Raw genomic sequence first — 18088 nt, 5'->3', positions numbered from 1 at the left:
CCCCGGACCGGGGCACGAACCCGTGTCCCCTGCACCGGCAGGTGGACTCTCAACCCCTGCACCACCAGGGAAGCCCTGAACACTTTAATTTGGCATTCTGGATATTTTGTTGGATAGTTAGGGAAGAAGGGATTTTGAATTGGCATCTATTGTGCTGATTTTCAAATAACCTTTCAAGGTGAGATTTTAAAAAAAGTTTTATCAACCTCCTGTGATTGAGAACTTTGTTTCTAGAAGAATCTTTTATGAGAGTGTTTCATCAGTCTTAATTCCAACCCCACGGAAATGGAATGATCTCATATTGAGTGTTGAGGCCGATTGTGGCTTTTGTTTTCTATTTGTAGGGGAAAAGTATACACATTGTAGGCCAGACGTGATTTATCTTTTTGTCCTCCACAAACATTATCCTTTGGCCAACGCATTACTGGGTTTTGGAACTGAGACACGAACTTTAACTCATTAAAACCCCCAGGTCCCTGGTAATAAAGTTTAAGTGGCTTCATCAACAGATTTATTTCAAAATGATTCCATTTGGAGGAAGGAAAGAGCAAGTAATGCATTATAAACAAAGCTCTAGCAAATAATTCATGAGACCTGCACAGCAGTGACCGTTTCAGATTCACTTCACGGTGTTACAGCTGAAAACAAATTCTGTCTTAGAAAATCCACGATTTGCTCCTCTTTGTGTATACAGTTTATACTGACTCTCCTGCTTCGAGTGTTTAAGTGGACCATTCTTAGACGGAGGCTATTTTGGAAAAATAGACATTTTATATAATTGGGCTAAAAGGAGACTTTATATGTATTCTTTTCCATTAGCAAAGCAGGAATGTTTTTTGAAATATGTGGCTTTTTTCTCCTTTATGGCAGGAATTCTGATTTTGGTTTCTGCATCTGGAGTGCGTTGCCAAAGGATGGACTAAAAATAGATTTTTGATGCCTGACAAGGACAACAAACACAGAGCTGGGCAGCCAGTGCCTATGGAAAGGCTCTGTCCTCAGTGACTCCTGGTCAGAAGCCATGTTCCTCCAGCTGGGAACTCCTGGGTCCATCCTGAGCTCCATCCAACCCATTCCCTTTTCCGAAAGCCACACAGGAGCAGGGCAGTTTCTCATCAAGGTGGAGACTTGCACGAGGGCCGTGGGGCTGGGGTGGGTGGCCTGCTTCTTTGCACACTCTGGTGAGGCCACACTAGCATCCTGCAGTAAAAGGAATCCTCGACTATGGATGTGCTTCCAATTTCCAAATAGGATCATTTCAACTTGGCCAGTGTTGTTTCAATGAAAAATATTGCATGGGAAGTAAAAATGAACGATGGTTTTGTTGTTTGCCAGAAAAACATCAGGATCCGAACTTTCTCTCCCTGCTCCCCTCCTCCCCCCGACTCCCCAGTAAATATGGCTGCTTTTTATTTTTATTTCTTTTTCTTTTTTTAAATTTTATTTTTATTTTATATTGGAGTGTAGTTGATTTACAATGTTGTGTTAGTTTCAGGTGTACAGCAAAGTGATTCAGTTGTACATATACATATATGCATTCTTTTTCAGATTCTTTTCCCACATAGTTTATTACAGAATATGGAGTAGAGTTCCCTGTGCTGTACAGTAGGTCCTTGTTGATTGTCTGTTCTATATATAATAGTGTATATATGTTAATCCCAAACTCCTAATTTATCCCTTCCCCCCACCTTTCCCCTTTGGTAACCATAAGTTTGTTTTCTATGTCTGTGAGTCTATTTCTGTTTTGTAAATAAGTTCATTTGTATCATTCTTTCATATTACACATATAAGTGATATCATATGATATTTGTCTTTGTCTGATTTACATTCACTCAGTATGATAATCTCTAGATCCCTCCATGTTGCTGAAAATGGCATTAATTTCATTATTTTTTATGGCTGAAATATGGCTGCTTTTATAAAATTTAAAAATCACTTAAAAATCGTCATAAAAATTTTTACAGTACAGACTCTTATGAGGAAAAGGTACATGTGATGAGAAATCCCACTGTTAACATTTTGAGAAACATTATGTTATGCCTATACACACGGACACACCCAGACACATTTTACCCAAAATTATATTATGCTGAGTCTGCTGCTCTGAGACTGTTGTTTTCATTTAATGGTATGTCAGGGATCTCTTTTCCTAGAAATAAAAATCCTCACCATCATTTTAATGGTTGTGGCATTTCCATGATATACATACACCGTTAATGAATTCTCTACAATGAACCTTCGGGTTGTTTTGAATATTTTTCTCCCATTTACCACATAGGGATGAGGATCTTTGTGTGACGATCAAAAAAGTGGAACTTTGGGGTCAAACGATACGCACATTTCAACTTTTTGTTATATGTTACCAACAGTAGCTTTGAAAGAAGATCTCTTTTTTTAAAAGAAATAAAAATTGTATGTTTAAGGTGTGCAACACGATGATTTGATGTATGTATACGTAGTGAAATGGTTACTGCAGTCAAGCTAATTAGCATATTTTCTCTTCACATAGTTACCCTTTTTAAGTGGTGAGAACATGTGAAATCTATTCTCTTGGCAAATTTCCAGGTTCAAGTATTATCAACCACAGTCATCACGCTGTATATTCCATCTCTAGACTTACCCACATAGCTGCAACCTCGTCCCCTTTGATCAGTGTCTTCCCACCCATCCCTACCCAGCGCCCTCAGCTCCTGCTAACCACCACTCTGTTCTTTGCTTCTATGTACTTGACATTTTAAAAAAATTGATGTATAACTGTCATACCACATTATGTTAGTTTCAGGTTTACAACATAGTGATTCAGTGTATGTATGTATTGTGAAATGATCACCACAATCAGTCTAGTTCACATCCTAGGTAACATTCGTCACTGCACAGTTACAATTTTTTTTTCTTGTGATGAGAACTTTTTTTTTTTGTGTGTGTGTGTGTGGTACGCGGGCCTCTCACTGCTGTGGCCTCTCCCGTTGAGGAGCACAAGCTCCGGACGCGCAGGCTCAGCGGCCATGGCTCACGGGCCCAGCCACTCCACGGCACGCGAGATCCTCCCGGACCGGGGCACGAACCCGTGCCCCCCCATCGGCAGGCGGACCCTCAACCACTGCGCCACCAGGGAAGCCCCGAGAACTTTTAAGATCTATTCTCTTAGGAACTTTCAAATATACAATACAGTATTATCAACTATAGTCACTATGCTATTGATTCCCTCCCCTGACTTATTTATTTTATACTTGGAAGTTGGTACCTTTTTTTTAAAAAATAAATTTATTTATTTATTTTTGGCTGCGTTGGGTCTTCGTTGCTGCGCGGGGCTTTCTCTAGTTGCGGAGAGCGGGGGCTACTCTTCATTGCGGTGCGCGGGCTTCTCATTGAGGTGGCTTCTCTTGTTGCAGAGCACGGGCTCTAGGCACGCGGGCTTCAGTAGTTGTGGCTCGTGGGCTCTAGAGCACAGGCTCAGTAGTGCGGTGCACGGGCTTAGTTGCTCCGCGGCACGTGGGATCTTCCCAGACCAGGGCTCCAACCCGTGTCTCCTGCATTGGTGGGGAAGCCCGGAAGTTGGTACCCTTTGACCACCTTCACCTATTATGCCCACCCCTGCCCACGGCCTCTGGCAACCTCCCGTCTGCTCTCTGTATCTGTGAATTCAGTTTTTGTTTTTAGATCCACATGTAAGTGAGATCGTATGGTGTTTATCTTTCTCAGACTGACTTACTTCACTTAGCATGATGCCCTCAAGTTCCCTCCGTGGTATTGCAAATGGCAAGATTTCATTTTTTTTTATGGCTGAATAGTATTCCTGTGTGTGTGTGGTGTGTTTCTATATGTGTATGTGTGTATCATATCTTATTGATGATCCATTTATCAGTTGATGGACACTGGTAGTTTTTCCATGTCTTGGCTTTTGTAAATAATGCTGTTGTGTACATGAGGGCGAATATATCTTTTCAGGTTAGTGTTTTTGTTTTCTTTGGATAAATATCCAGAAAAGGAATTGCTGGACCATTTAGTAGTTCCATTTTTAATCTTTTGAGCAACCTCCATACTGTTTTCCACAGTGGCTACACCAATTTACATTCCGGACAACAGCGTTATGAGGGTACACTTTTCTCCATATCCCCGCCAACACTTGTTATTTCTTGTCTTTTTAATAATACCTGTTCTAACAGGTGCGAGGTGATATCTCATGTGGTTTTGATTTGCAGTTCCCTGATGGTTAGTGGTGTTGAGCATCTTTCCATAAACAGGTCTTAAAATACATTCCTGTGTAGTGTATGAGTGCCTCCTGCCCCAAACCCACACCAACCCTGGATGTGATCAATCTTTTTAATACTTAATAAATTAATAAATACCCTATCATTGCTTTTATTTTCATTCCTTTTATTATCATTGAACATATTTTAAAATATTTATTGGCAATTTATTACTCTTCCTCTGTGATTTATCTATCTATATATATATCCTTTGTTCATTTTTCTATTGAGCTGAGTTATCTTTTTCTTATTGTCTTTCAAAACACCTCCGTGATATATTCTTCAGATATATTCAAATATATTTAAAGATATATTCTTCAAAATATACATAAAATCTGTATGTATCCCCAGGATAAATATCTGTCCTGCTTGGGGATGAATGATTCTCATGACCAGCAACACATGCTCTGTTCACATTTGGAACGAAGCTCATCTCTCTCACCATTTGTTGTGAATTTGTGGGACGGCAGCCTTCCAGGCCCGAGGGCGGGGGCCGAGATGCCCTTGCTGCAGTGTTTCTCCTTAGCAGCCAGGCCCGGGTGGTGTGATTTGTACCAGTCTTGTCTTTTCCTTCCCTTGGCAAACATCTTCTTATCGCTGTATCATCCTAATGAGATTGCCCTGGGTCCACCATATTAGATAAGTGATGAGCGGTAGAGAAAAGAAAATTCAAAGGATAGCAACATTGAAAGTAACGTTTATTTTTGGCTTTTCCCAAGAATGAATTTCATGGTTTATGAACTACAAGGGAATGTGCTGTTGAGGAGGAAAATTTATCATCTGATCTGAATTCTGGGGAAATTCTAGGGATCCTATAGGGATGATGTAGGGTGATAATTTTATGTTTAATTTGGGATTGCATAAAGTATGTTCACTTTGGCCTAAAACTATCCATTGTTCCTAAACAGTTTCATTCACTGGCTCCCATGTACTATCGTGGATCCGCAGCAGCTGTCATAGTGTATGATATTACCAAACAGGTAAGAAGGTCCCCTTTAGAATTTAGGTGCTGTTTATGGTGATCCTCCTAGAAGGACCAAGGCAGAGACATCACTGAGTCTTACCAGCAGCCTGGGGTGAGATTCCACAGTATGCTGGTTGGGGAGAGTGAACACCAAATTTTGAGTTTCTCTCATCTATATGTAGCTAAGCCTTTCAAATCTACCTGCTAAATTAAATAAACAACAATGATCATTCGTTTTTAAAATTGACTGTTTGTAAGGGCAAGGTTATGCCTGCTAATACTGGTCTCCAGAATGTCAGATTTCTAGGAAAAGGAAAATTACTTTTAAATTTTGCATGTTTGATGGTTATAGATACTTATTTCCTAGTAGTGTTTCAATCATACAACTTGAAACGCCAAGGATGATGTTTATATATGTATAGTGTGTCTGCATGCATATGGGATGAATGTATTTTTAGTTATCATTTTGAGGACCCAGGATACCCGTCAATGAATAACGGCAGTGGTCTGCTGGCATTTCCCCCACTCCTGGAACTCAGCATTCAGGACCTGCTTGACTGAACGTAGTTAACTGCTTTAACTAATTCGATGCTGTGACCATCCATGAGTTCCTGACCACCGCTTCCTAAATGGAGTGGCTACCTTGGCTGTTTCCTGGAGGTCATTGTGAGGGAAGAGCAGTTAGGAAAATAGGACTCTAAAGCGTGCGTTTATGCGCGCGCGTGCGTGTGTGTATGTATGTATATATTTTTTCTTTTCTGATTAAGCATGAACATTGGTTCAGTCCTATTGCTTTGTCTTACTCAAGTTGAGGTAAGGCTAACATTAATGTTATTTATAAAAGAAAATTACTAATATGATTATCTTAACTTCAAGTTTCCATTTTAGAAGGGGAACTTTTTACAGGCTCTGTAAGTATAACTTAGCTAATATTAAATTTTGTGCCAAGGTTGGGGTAGTATGTTAACCTTTGTGTGCCCCCTGAAGATATTTTTCTTCATTAAATTATATTGGGCTTGTATTTCTACGTGGTTCAAATATTACACTGATGGGTCTTTCCCAAGATTGATTTACACTTTTGGTTTAGGATTCATTTCATACCTTGAAGAAATGGGTGAAAGAACTGAAAGAACATGGTCCAGAAAACATTGTGATGGCTATCGCTGGAAACAAGTGCGACCTCTCAGATATTAGGTAAGATGCATTTAAAAAATGTCTGTGCGGTTCAAGTCCTCCATCCCGAATGTCTGTGCGTAAAAGGCTGTCACAACTGTGTGGTTAAGTCTGTTCTCAGTGTCATAATTTAATCGATGTCATTCACTTGTGGTGATCAAGGTGGTATTTATTCAACCAGAGTAGAATTGAGGGAAAAATAATAGGGAGATGCACATTTGAGGGAGGACCCACTCATGAATATTTAAATCAAATCTCCTGTACAGAGTACAGTTACACCCCTGACTCTAGATGTCTTTGGGCTAAATGATTTTAATATTTTTTAAAATTAATTAATTCATTTATTTACTTGGCCACGCCGCACGGCTTGCATGATCTTAGTTCCCCAACCAGGGATCGAACCCGTGCCCCCTGCAGTAAAAGCGCAGAGTCCTAACTTCTGGACTGCCAGGGAATTCCCTTATTATTGTTTATTGTTACCTTTTCTGTTGTTTTTGTCATTATTACTACTATTACCATTTTAGTAACATTTTCATATGGTGAGGAGGGTTAGAATTCTTCACATTTTCCACAGCATCCCTGTTTGTTTTAGTTCTAGACTTTAACTTAAGGATGTAGCCAGTCTATATGATCTCACTGTATTGTTCTAAGATCTGAATTTGATGCATTGTATGTGAACATTTTGGCTTCCCCCAGAGACACTGGATGTTGAACTTCCTCTGCCAGGAGAGAGGTTTGTAGGGACCCAGTCTGCGTAGACTAGAGCTGTGATGATAGCTTTATCTAGCCTGATAAGCTAACTATTTTTACTAAATAAAACTGAAGTAAAAAAAGAAAACAGTGAATTTGTGTTGTCTCCATCCCCTGGTTAATTTAATTCTCAGCAATTCGAGTAGTTGATTTTCGTAAAGACAATGACACATGCTTCAGGTTTTGCTAATCCAAACATGATTAAACCAAAGTGTAATGAACTACAGGAATAGATCTTGCAAAAGCCCTTAAGATGGCCTTTGCCAAATTGCTCTATTTCTTTGGAATTTCAGAAGCTTTATATCACATTGCATCAGGTTGGTTTATAATAACAGCCATAACCACCACTTACTTGTTTGTTTTTCTGGGGGCTGGGCAAATCTTTAAACTCCCCAGACTTAGTTCAGATCTCTGCCTTCTGCAGTAATCCTGAAACAGCCTGCTTGTCTAGAATTCCCAGATGAATGGTTTAACTTTTGTCATGGGAAGGAGGTGGGGTGGGTGGGTAGAGGCAGCCTCTGCTGAGAGAAAGCCTTTGCTCTCATCTGACACCATTGAATTGTGATGAAGTTGTGACTTTCAGTGAACTAAGCCTTGTGTGTCATGGGAGAACTAATGGATGACAATTTAAGCAGAAAACGATTTAAACGTGAATGGAATTAGTTAGGACTGTTGCCTATACGGAATTGAAACTCAATTGAAATTAATTTCAGGAAAAAGGGGAACTTATTGGAAGGTACTGAGATCCACATGGTAAAAAAAACAGGGGTGCCTTTAGCTCTGGTATTTGATATGTTCCAGCTTTGGTTTCTAGAAAGATCCTGGCCTGGCACTCTCTTTGTTTCTACATTGCCATAAAAGGATTGCCCCACGTCATGAGAAAGCATTTGTGGCCAAGGGAGGGGATGTGGGTGGGACAGATGATTTCTCCCACCATAATCACAAGAATGGGAGGGTGGGTGGTTTTGAAGAGGGGCAGTTCCTGGAAAAGTCCAGCCTGATGTCTGTGACATGTTGGTTTGGCCGCTGGCACCGAAGTCACACCGTTTCTCCGGGTGGAATTCACTGTTTTGCATTCTCCTCAGCAGACATTCTGCTTTGTCTGCTTATCTATACTCCATCCCCAAAGGGAGACGATCCAGCGCTACTTCCAGCTTCCAGTGTGACATCATGGTGTCAGTGTCCCATGAGCCCACGCCCCCTGGTTGGGCCTCAGTGGGTCTGAATGTGGCTTCTCCAGCTCCCGTAGTTGTGGTTTAACAGGTGGAATGTGGATCTCTTCTTAGACAGAAAACTCTCTTAAATTCTCCTTGTTATTGAATCAAGGACATAACTCCCTTTGAGATTCTCCTTCAAACCTCTGATTAACTCAACAAGAAAACCCAGTTTGATGCTAGTAAATTTAAAATTTTTAAGCATTTAATATATTTTCTTGAGATAATTGACAAACCATAAGACCCATCTGTTTTAAGTATGTAGTTCAATGAATTTTGTGTATGTATAGAGTTGTCTAGACAGCCTCACATCTCATTTCAGAACATCTCCACTCTACAAACAAGCATCATGCTCATTTACAGCCACTTCCAATTTCCACCTCCTTCCCGCCCCTAGCAACCACTAATCTACCTTTCTGTATTTATTAATTTGCCTTTTGTGGACATTTTGTATAAATGAAATCATACAAATGTGGTCTTCTGTGCCTGGCTTCTTTCACTCAGCATACTTCCAAGGTCCATCCATGTTGAAGTTTGTATCAGTTACTTCATTCATTTTCATGGCTGACTGTTATTCCATTGTGTGGATATATCACATTTTATTTTTTCATTCACCAGTTGAAATTCAAGTTGTTTCCACCTTTTGGCTATTATGAAAAGTGCTGCTGTGAATAATCATGTACAAATTTTATACGGACATATGTTTTCATTTCTCCTGGGTGTATACGTAGGAGTAAAATTTTGGGGTCATTTGGTAACTCGGTATTTAATAATTTGAGGAACTGCCAAACTTTAAAAAAGAGGGAAAAAAAGAACTTCAGCCCTAGCCTCACACCTTATATAAAAATTACTCTAAAATGAATCATAGGCTTTAATGTAAAATGTAAAACTCTTAGAAACTTTTAGAAAAAATCTAAGAGAAAATCTTGAGAATCTGGGGTTAGGCAAAGAGTTCTTAGACTTGATAGCAAAAGCCCAGTGTATCTAAGGAAAAATTGATCAATTGGACCTCTTCAAAATTAAAAACATTTGCTCTGTGAAAGCCCGTGTGAAGAGGATGAAAGACAACGTACAGACTGGGAAAAAATATTTGCAAACCAAACGTCTGACAAAGGAGTAGCATGTAGGCTACATAAAGAACCCTGAAGACTTAATGGTTAACAAAGTCTGATTTTAAAATGGGCAAAAGAGATGAGCAGACATTTCGCTCAAGAGAACATCAAGATGTTGAGCAAAGCCCTGAAAAGATGTTGAATATCATAATCAGACCATCAGAATGACTAAAATAAGAAAGAGGGATAACAACTAGTGCGGGTGAGGGTGGGGAAGAACTGGATCCTTCGTACATTGCTGATGTGAGTGTAAAACTCCGGAAAACACTTTGGCGATTTCTTTAAAAATGAAATATAAAATTACCATATGCCCCAGCAATCACACTCTTGGGCATTTATCCCAGAGAAATGAAAACTTACGTTCACAGAAAACCTGCACATGAAAGTTAATGGAAACTTTTTTTTAAAAATTATTTATTTATTTACTTACTTACTTTTGATTGCACTGTGTCTTAGTTGAGGCATGTGTGCTCCTTAGTTGCGGCCAGCGGGCTCCTTAGTTGCGGCATGCGAACTCTTAGTTGCGGCATGCATGTGGGATCTAGTTCCCTGACTAGGGATCAAACCCATGTCCCCTTCATTGGAAGGCAGATTCATAACCACTGCGCCACCAGGGAAGTCCCCACGGAAACCTTATTTGTGATGGAATCAGCCCAGATGTCCTTCAGTGGGCACACCAGGGTGCATCACACCGTGGAATACTACTCAGCAGTGAAAAGGAACAAAACGGGTACAAGCAACCTGGACGAACCTCCAGGGAAATATGCTGAGTGAATAAAGCCAGTACCAAGGGTTTCATGTTGTATGATTCCACTTATATAACTTTGGGGAATGAAACCATTTTAGAATTAGAGGGAGATTAGTGGTTATGGTCGGGGTGAGGTGGGCGGAGGGGGGCGGGAAGGACAGCATGGACATAAAAGGGCAGCACGAGGCATCCTTGTGATGCTGGAAACGTCCACCTCTCTGTGGGGAGGACACGAACCTACACGAGTGATAATACACACACACAAGCACCAGTAAAACCAGGGGAATCTGAACAAGATGGAGTGTACTGGTGTCAGTATCCTGGGTGTGATGTTACAGTTTGGCAGAACGGTGCCATTTGGGGAAACAGGGCAAAGCGTACAAGGAGTCTGTCAGTATTATTTCTTGTAACTGCGTGTGAATCCACAGCTACCCCAGTACAAATTTCAGTTAACAAAGTTGGATTTAGATAAAAATAATAAGTAAATCTTAGGCAGTGGTGTGTGTGTGTGTGTGGACATGTATATGTGCACATATACATGCATATTATGTATATTATATATGATTAACTAAAGTTTTGTAAACACTGAGCCAAAGGATGAATTTAACCACTCCCCCGCCACACCCACTGTACAGAAGAAAAACGGGAACTATATTAAAAACTCCCATTTAGGAAAGCGGGGAAGGGGAAGCCTGGTGGATTGGTCCTTGCCCAGAGGATAAACTTTCTCCCGCTAGACAGAAATAGTCTGGTAAATGATAGGCCTTCGAGCCTAACGACACCTGCTGTTGACTCCTTTCCATGGCAGTGGAATTGCGTTCTTGGCCAACCAATCCAGCTGCTCCAGATTCCGCCTGCCGGTACGATTTTTCTGGGGAGTTAGCCAAGTCTCTCCACCCCAGACCTTATTTAGAGCTTGACCTTCTTTTACTCTAATCTAAAATACTTTGCTCTTCTGTAATTGCCACAAGACTATAGTTTCTTTTTCACTGGGGTTTGGAGAAGGAGTATGTAGATTTGGTGTGTGTGTGCGCGTGCGTGTGCGTGTGTGTGTAGCGGGAGCCGGGCTCACCTAACAGACTTTGGTTGTGTAAGCTTGTAAATCCTTGAGCAGGACTAGGCCTGGCGTATTTTGAAAGTGCCTGGACTTGAAATGGGATTAACTCCCTGAACTTGACTCAGCCCGCTGGAGGCGTTTGTATGCAGAAGTGCTTCGCAGGGGAGATGCCGATCATGGGGTCAGTGGGTTTCACATCCACCAATATTCCAGAAGAGGGTAGAAGGGTCTGACCACACCCCAGCGTGAAAGGCACTCACGGGCATCTGGTCAGAGGAACTCAGGACTTCTAGTTTGGATGTTTTTTTAAGGCTCCTGATCTTTGTGAGAGATTTTCCTGAATATCTTGAAGAATTCTAGACAGAATCTCCTCGGGCTCAGATTATTGTGGAGTTGGAGTGATGTGTGTTCTCTCTGAACCCAGGCGAGGAAGCAAACTGGAGTTGGTGATACTGTGCGTGAGAAGACTGTCCCTAGCTTGTGCACAGCAGGTGTTCCGGGACGTCCCTTCCCTGCTTTCCTGCCCCCTCCCTCTCCAGTGAGGACGGGCCTTGGGGAGAAGTGTGTGTGACTCCTGATGGGGCCTAGGGGATGGGGCACCTCCCTTCTCCTTACCATCTGCTGATGCTGGGAGGGGGCGTTGCAAATTGGGGACATTTTAGGAACATACATTGTTGAACGAAAATCAGAGAGCCTGTGCTGAACTGACTGTGCAGGGCCGGAGGTGGCTAGCTGGAGGAGCACAGCCAGCTTGGAGCCCGGACAGTGACCATTTGCTGACATGTGCTGAGTAGGGCGGGTCCCAGGCTTCTGAACTAGTAACACGAGGCCTCGGGCTAATTCCACGTGGCTCTGATGAGGGCACATTTGGCCTGGGGTCTAGAGAGAAAAGAAACCTTCTCAGAAAGTCTGGAGAGGGCTTCCCTGGTGGCACAGTGGTTGAGAATCCGCCTGCCGATGCAGGGGACACGGGTTCGCGCCCCGGTCCGGGAAGATCCCACGTGCCGCGGAGCGGCTGGGCCCGTGGGCCCGTTGGCCATGGCCGCTGAGCCTGTGCTTCCGGAGCCTGTGCTTCCGGAGCCTGTGCTCCACAACGGGAGAGGCCACAGCAGTGAGAGGCCCGCGTACAACAACAACAACAACCAAAAAAAAAAGAAAGTCTGGAGAGCCTGCCAGAGACTGCACGGCCTTGTCCTGGGCCTGGTGGGAAATTTTGGGCAAACAAGTCTTGAAAAGAAAAAAAAGAAATAGATCACCTCGCTTTAGGAGTTTTAAAAGTTCCATGAACATAAGAGTTGCTCAGCACACTTGTTTACATTCAGATTCCAGGATTCAGTTCCGTAGATTCTGATTCAATAGGGCAGGAGCAGGCTGGGGACGGGGAGTGGGGGTGGGGTGGGGGTGGGGGGGGTGGTCCTGGAACCTGGCTGGGCTTCTGACTGCGGGCCACACCTGCCTGGGCCTCCCTGCTGCCCTTCGGAGCTCACGGAGCCTGGAAACATTGGTCCAGCATCATTCAGGATACGGAAGAAGCACCTCTGACCCACCATCTTGTCCCCTTCAGAAGCAGCTCCAGTTCTCTGCCCTTTTTTTTTTTTTTTTGCAGTACGCGGGCCTCTCACCGTTGTGGCCTCTCCCGTTGCGGAGCACAGGCTCCGGACGCACAGGCCCAGCGGCCATGGCTCACGCGCCCAGCCGCTCTGCGGCATGTGGGATCTTCCCGGACCGGGGCACGAACCCGTGTCCCCTGCATCGGCAGGCGCAGGCAGACTCTCAACCACTGCGCCACCAGGGAAGCCCCTGCCCCCTTTTTTGCATCTTACGATGATAGTTTTCAGGAGAAAAGATGCGATTGTGGGTTGGTTTGCCTCCATCTTATTGATACCAGATGCCGCTGGACCAGCATCTTGCACCCAGCCCCCGCCTGGATGCTGGGACTCCCCCAGATCCAGCCTGTACTTGGTTGCCCTGGCTTGGGCCAAGAATTAGGATCACCTTGCTTGGGTGCTTTCATGTGATGCACTGCAGGTATTTCAGGAACCATCTGCTTTAATCAATGATGGGGGGAAGGATCCTCCACGTGTTGAGGTTAGAGGAAGAAGAGGATTCCCTATCCCACCCCTGACACTTCAGCCAGAATCCCCCCTTCACTTTTCCCCATCAGCCTTTCAAGCAGCCTTGATCTGTAGCCATCATAATAAGTAATTTATTGGAGAAATTACGCCCACCCCACCCCTACCTCATAGCAGGCTCCAGTTCTGTTTCCTTGATTTTCTTTTCCTGATTTTGGACTCTTGACTCTGTACACAAACCACCCTGTGACCTCTCCAGATTAGGAACTCTTCCTGCCTTTCTTGATCACTTAGACATTGGCCTTCCTCTAATGGGTTCAAGCTCAGGGGTCTTCTGACATCCTTAGGGCTGTGAACGAATCAGAAAGGGTGAAGGAGTGATGGTGTAGAAGTGCTGATAGGAGAGAGCCTTTGAGTCCTGATTCATCTTATCTTGCCCATGGTAGCAGATGGAAGTTACCCGCCGAAAGTAGTGGTGGAGTCTGGGGCTTGGAGAGGTGGTGGGTGATGACCTGGGGATGCCCAAGGTTCCTCCCTTCCCTCCCTAAATACAACCCAGGAGATGATCAGGGATGGAATCCTGAGGAATGGAATCAGGGTCTCTGAGATCTTATAGCAACACTTTTGGTGTCTCCAAGAGAAACATTGTGAGAGATTGGTTGGGCTGCTGCCGATGAGTCAAGACTTTTCTCCTGGAGTAGAGGTTGTCTTCCAAGAACAGAGCAGCTGGGGTAGAAGTGAAACTAGGCTGGGGGACGAGGAAGGCGATTTATTCTACCAGTTTTCAGTTATTCGATTAGCAAATAACTTTTGGTAGTTCTGTGTGGAGCAAAGTACTATGGGAAGTACAAGAAAAGAGAAGAAAATATTTTCTTAGAGCTATTTATTTCTATTTGGGGAGCCAAGAAGGATATACAGGGGGAGGAAAATATCTAATGAGTAATACAAGACTATGTTTAATAAAGTTCCAAAGTTAAGGTGCAGGAAGGACAAAGGGATTCAGGAAAGGGAAAGTCTGTCGTTGCAGATGGTGGTTTGGAAAGGCTCATGGATAAAATGTGTCACAAGCTGGGCTGTTAAGGATAAGTTGGGTAGGAGGAAATTCCATGAAGGTAAGATCGTGGACAAAGGCATGGGCGTGGGAGGAGGGCCTTTGACAGGTGTCATGGCGGGGTGGGGGGGACATCAAGAGTAGCTACCTGATCGTCTGCCCTTGGGAATGGGGAGAAGACGGGTGGGTGGTGAGTGGCTTAAAAGTATGCAGAGTGTCTGGGCTCAATGTGCAGGGCCAGGATGGCAAACCCCCGAGGTCCTGCCTCCTACTTCTGTGTCTCATCCCCGGGCTCCATTGCCCATCAGTCATGGCTCTGTCTTCTCCTGAGCCTCTGTGGTCTCAGGCTTCTTCTCAACACAGAGCTGCATGTAGTCACCACCAGCTAAAGCGATGGAACCTATCTGCCAATACCACGGTAGGCGTGGGAGCCTCTCTGGATTCTTGAGCAAGTAAGGCTTCTTGCAATTTCCTGTGTCATCTACAGCGGGAAACCAGGGTGAGAGCTGGACATTGCAGGCTCAGTGCCCCCTGTGCAGCTTCCTGAAACACATGCCAACCCAGTCAGAAATCATCAGGCACCACTGGTTTCAAGTTCTGGGGAGAAAGTTGAGGTCTTCAGCAGATGAAAAATATATTTGGAAATAAATATTTTTTTTACTAAGAATACATGAATTGCCTTCACTTCTTACGTGTGACTCCAAAACTCAGTCCAGTCTTGACAGTGGGCCAAAAATGGGTATAAGAGTTTGTTTAAAATTATACAGACCAAATAACAGAACTTGAGATGTTGGATGATAAAAATCCAGTTATTCCAAATACTAAAAAGCAAAAAAGCCAACAAACATCAAAAGCCACTACTGTGCAAGGTGTGGAAATATCATGGCAAGTATTAAAACACACCCAGGGACTTCCTTGGCGGTCCAGTGGTAAGGACTCCAAGCTTTCACTGCCGGGGCCCTGGGTTCAATTCCTGGTCAGGGAACTAAGATCCCACAAGCCACGCGACACAGCGTAAACAAACAAACAAGTAAATGAATGAGTGAATGAATAACACATCCAGCATTTTCCTTACGTGAGATGAGGAAGCAGAGTAGAGTCTGCACTGTTAAAAGGTGTGTTTTGGGCCCTGAGATGCACCTTCCCGTGTTTCTACCTTCTTCCGATGCTGTGCAGCGGCTGAGCCTGCGTCTACTGCTATTATCCAGGTGGGAGGGAAGGAACTGAAGACTGACCTCCCCAGAGAGGGATCTGGAATTGCTCTCTGTTTCAGTTATAAAGTATTCTTAATGAAGAATCTATAAAACATTTACGTATATCTTAAAGAATAATACGAATTTTAAAGAATAAAATGAACAGCTCTGTACCTACTCAATCACATCCCCTTCTCCCCATCCAGAAGTAACTGCTGCTCTGACTTTTGTGATAACAATCACTTTTTTTTTCTTTGTACTTTGCCACCCATGTTTGCATATCTAAACAATAGATTTAGGTTTGCCTGTTTTTGAACTTTGTGTAAATGGAATAACCCTGAGTGTATTATATGATGGTTTGTCTCTTACCCTCAACATGCCTGGGAGATTTCATCACAACGAACGTTAGCTGTACCTTGTCCGTTTCCACGGCTGTACACGTTTTTTGTTTTTTTTTTTAAAGGCAGTCTTAATACACTTTGTTTACTTTTTAATTTTTATTTACAAATTTATTTATTTATTTTTGGCTGCGTTGGGTCTTCATGGTTGCGCGCGGGCTTTCTCTAGTTGCGGCGAGCGGGGACTACTCTTCGTTGCGGTGAGCGGGCTTCTTATTGCAGTGGCTTCTCTTGTTGTGGAGCACGGGCTCTAGGCACGCGGGCTCAGTAATTGTGGCTCTCAGGCTGTAGAGCATAGGCTCAGTAGTTGTGGCACACAGGCTTTGTTGGTCCACGGCATGTGGGATCTTCCCGGACCAGGGCTCAAACCTGTGTCCCCTGCACTGGCAGGTGGATTCCTAACCACTGTGCCACCAGGGAAGTCCTGTGCACGGTTCTATTTGCTGAGTGCAACACAGCTTATCTATCCATCCTACAGGTGATGGGTATTTGCGTTATTTCTGCCTTGTTATTATGAACATTGCTTCTTGAACATTCTTGCATATCTCATAGTGCCACGTGTTATCATTCCTCTAGGTTCAGGTGTGTGAGAGTCTAATTGCTGAGTCACAGGGTGGGCGCAAGCTCAGTTTTACTAAGTGATGCCAATGTTTTCCAAAGAGGACATCGGTAGTGCAGGAGACTTCCTGTTACTCAACGCCCTTAGTGCTGTAAGACGCCAGAACATGGAGAGAGATCTGATAAGAATTTCAGTTTGTGTTTCCCCAGTTACCAGGGAAGTTTGCATGTTTTTATTTATTGGCCATTCAAGTTTCGTCTTGTGTGAAGAGCCTGTTCAAGACTTTGCCACTTTTTCTCTTGGGATATTTACCTTCATCTTGTTTATTCATCTATCTATCTGTCTAATTTGATGGTATGTGTTGAAATATCTTCTTCAAATTTATGTCTTGTATTTTCACTCTTTATATATACTTTTAAAACTTTTATTTATTTATTTATTTATTTCTGGCTGCGTTGGGTCTTCGTTGCTGTGCGCAGGTTTTCTCTTTTGCGGCGAGTGGGGGCTACTCTTCGTTGTGGTGCACGGGCTTATCATTGCTGTGGCCTCTCTTGTTGTGGAGCACGGGCTCTAGGTGCGCAGGCTTCAGTAGTTGTGGCGCGCAGGCTCAGTAGTTGTGGCTTGCGGGCTCTAGAGCACAGGCTCGGTAGCCGTGGCGCACGAGCTTAGTTGCTCCGCGGCATGTGGGATCTTCCTGGACCAGGGCTGGAACCAGTGTCCCCTGCATTGGCAGGCAGATTCTTAACCACTGCGCCACCAGGGAAGTCCTCTCTTTATATTTTTACAGTATCAGGAGCCTGTAATTCCTACCTAAGAGAATTTATCAATTTTTTCCTTTATGTTTTTTGGGGGGGAATGGTTGAGGGAGGGCGAATCATTTAAGAAATCTTTCTGTACCCCCGAGATCATGAAGATATTCCACTGTGTTGATTATCTTTTAAAAACTTTACAGTTTTGTTTTCCTGTCTGTCTTTAAGTCACTTGGCACTGATTTTATGTGTGCTGCCTGTTTTCTCCTATGTGGATATCCAGTCGTCTCAGCACTCTTGGTTGTAAAGTCCATTCTCTCCCCACTGAAATTCCACCTCAGTCGTGTATCACGTGTCCTGGGTGCACAGGTCTGTTTCTAGGGCCCTCTGTTCTGTTTCACAAGCCGACTTACCTATCCTCATACCTATACTACACTGACTTAATTATCACAGCTTTATCATGAGTCTTGATAAATGGTCTTGGACTTCTGATATGGTCTGGAATCTCTAACCAATATTTGTTGGTCCCAGGGAAGGTTTCCTGAGAGTGTAGGGTGTGGGTGTAGATGTGTGAGTTGTGGTCTGGTGGAGATTAGGAGAGTGTTGGGGCGCACATCTACATGTGTGTGTTGGGGAGTGTTTATTTTTATGGCCGATTTTAAAAATATTTAAGTAAACTTTAGTTTAGAATAGTTTGGGGGCTTCCCTGGTGGCACAGTGGTTGAGAATCCGCCTGCTGGTGCAGGGGACGCGGGTTCGTGTCCCGGTCCGGGGAAGAGCCGACGAGGCGAGGAGCGG

The 18088-nt window shown here is 43.6% G+C and overlaps 1 protein-coding gene across 2 annotated transcripts in view; it reads left to right on the top strand.

Moving 5' to 3' along the window:
* RAB31 (RAB31, member RAS oncogene family) overlaps positions 1–18088 on the top strand; it is a 114009-nt gene that overhangs the window by 60277 nt on the left and 35644 nt on the right. For both annotated transcript variants that reach the window (XM_007127165.4, XM_007127164.4), the window contains exons 4-5: positions 5159–5230; positions 6302–6408. In XM_007127165.4, coding sequence (XP_007127227.1) covers positions 5159–5230; positions 6302–6408 — 179 coding nt within the window. The remainder of the gene's footprint in view (positions 1–5158; positions 5231–6301; positions 6409–18088) is intronic.

The sequence above is a fragment of the Physeter macrocephalus genome, chromosome 19 (genome assembly GCF_002837175.3).
Source record: "Physeter macrocephalus isolate SW-GA chromosome 19, ASM283717v5, whole genome shotgun sequence".
NCBI lineage: Eukaryota > Metazoa > Chordata > Mammalia > Artiodactyla > Physeteridae > Physeter > Physeter macrocephalus.
Note: the sequence above shows the minus strand (reverse complement) of the source record. Positions and strands in the feature narration are given on the sequence as shown.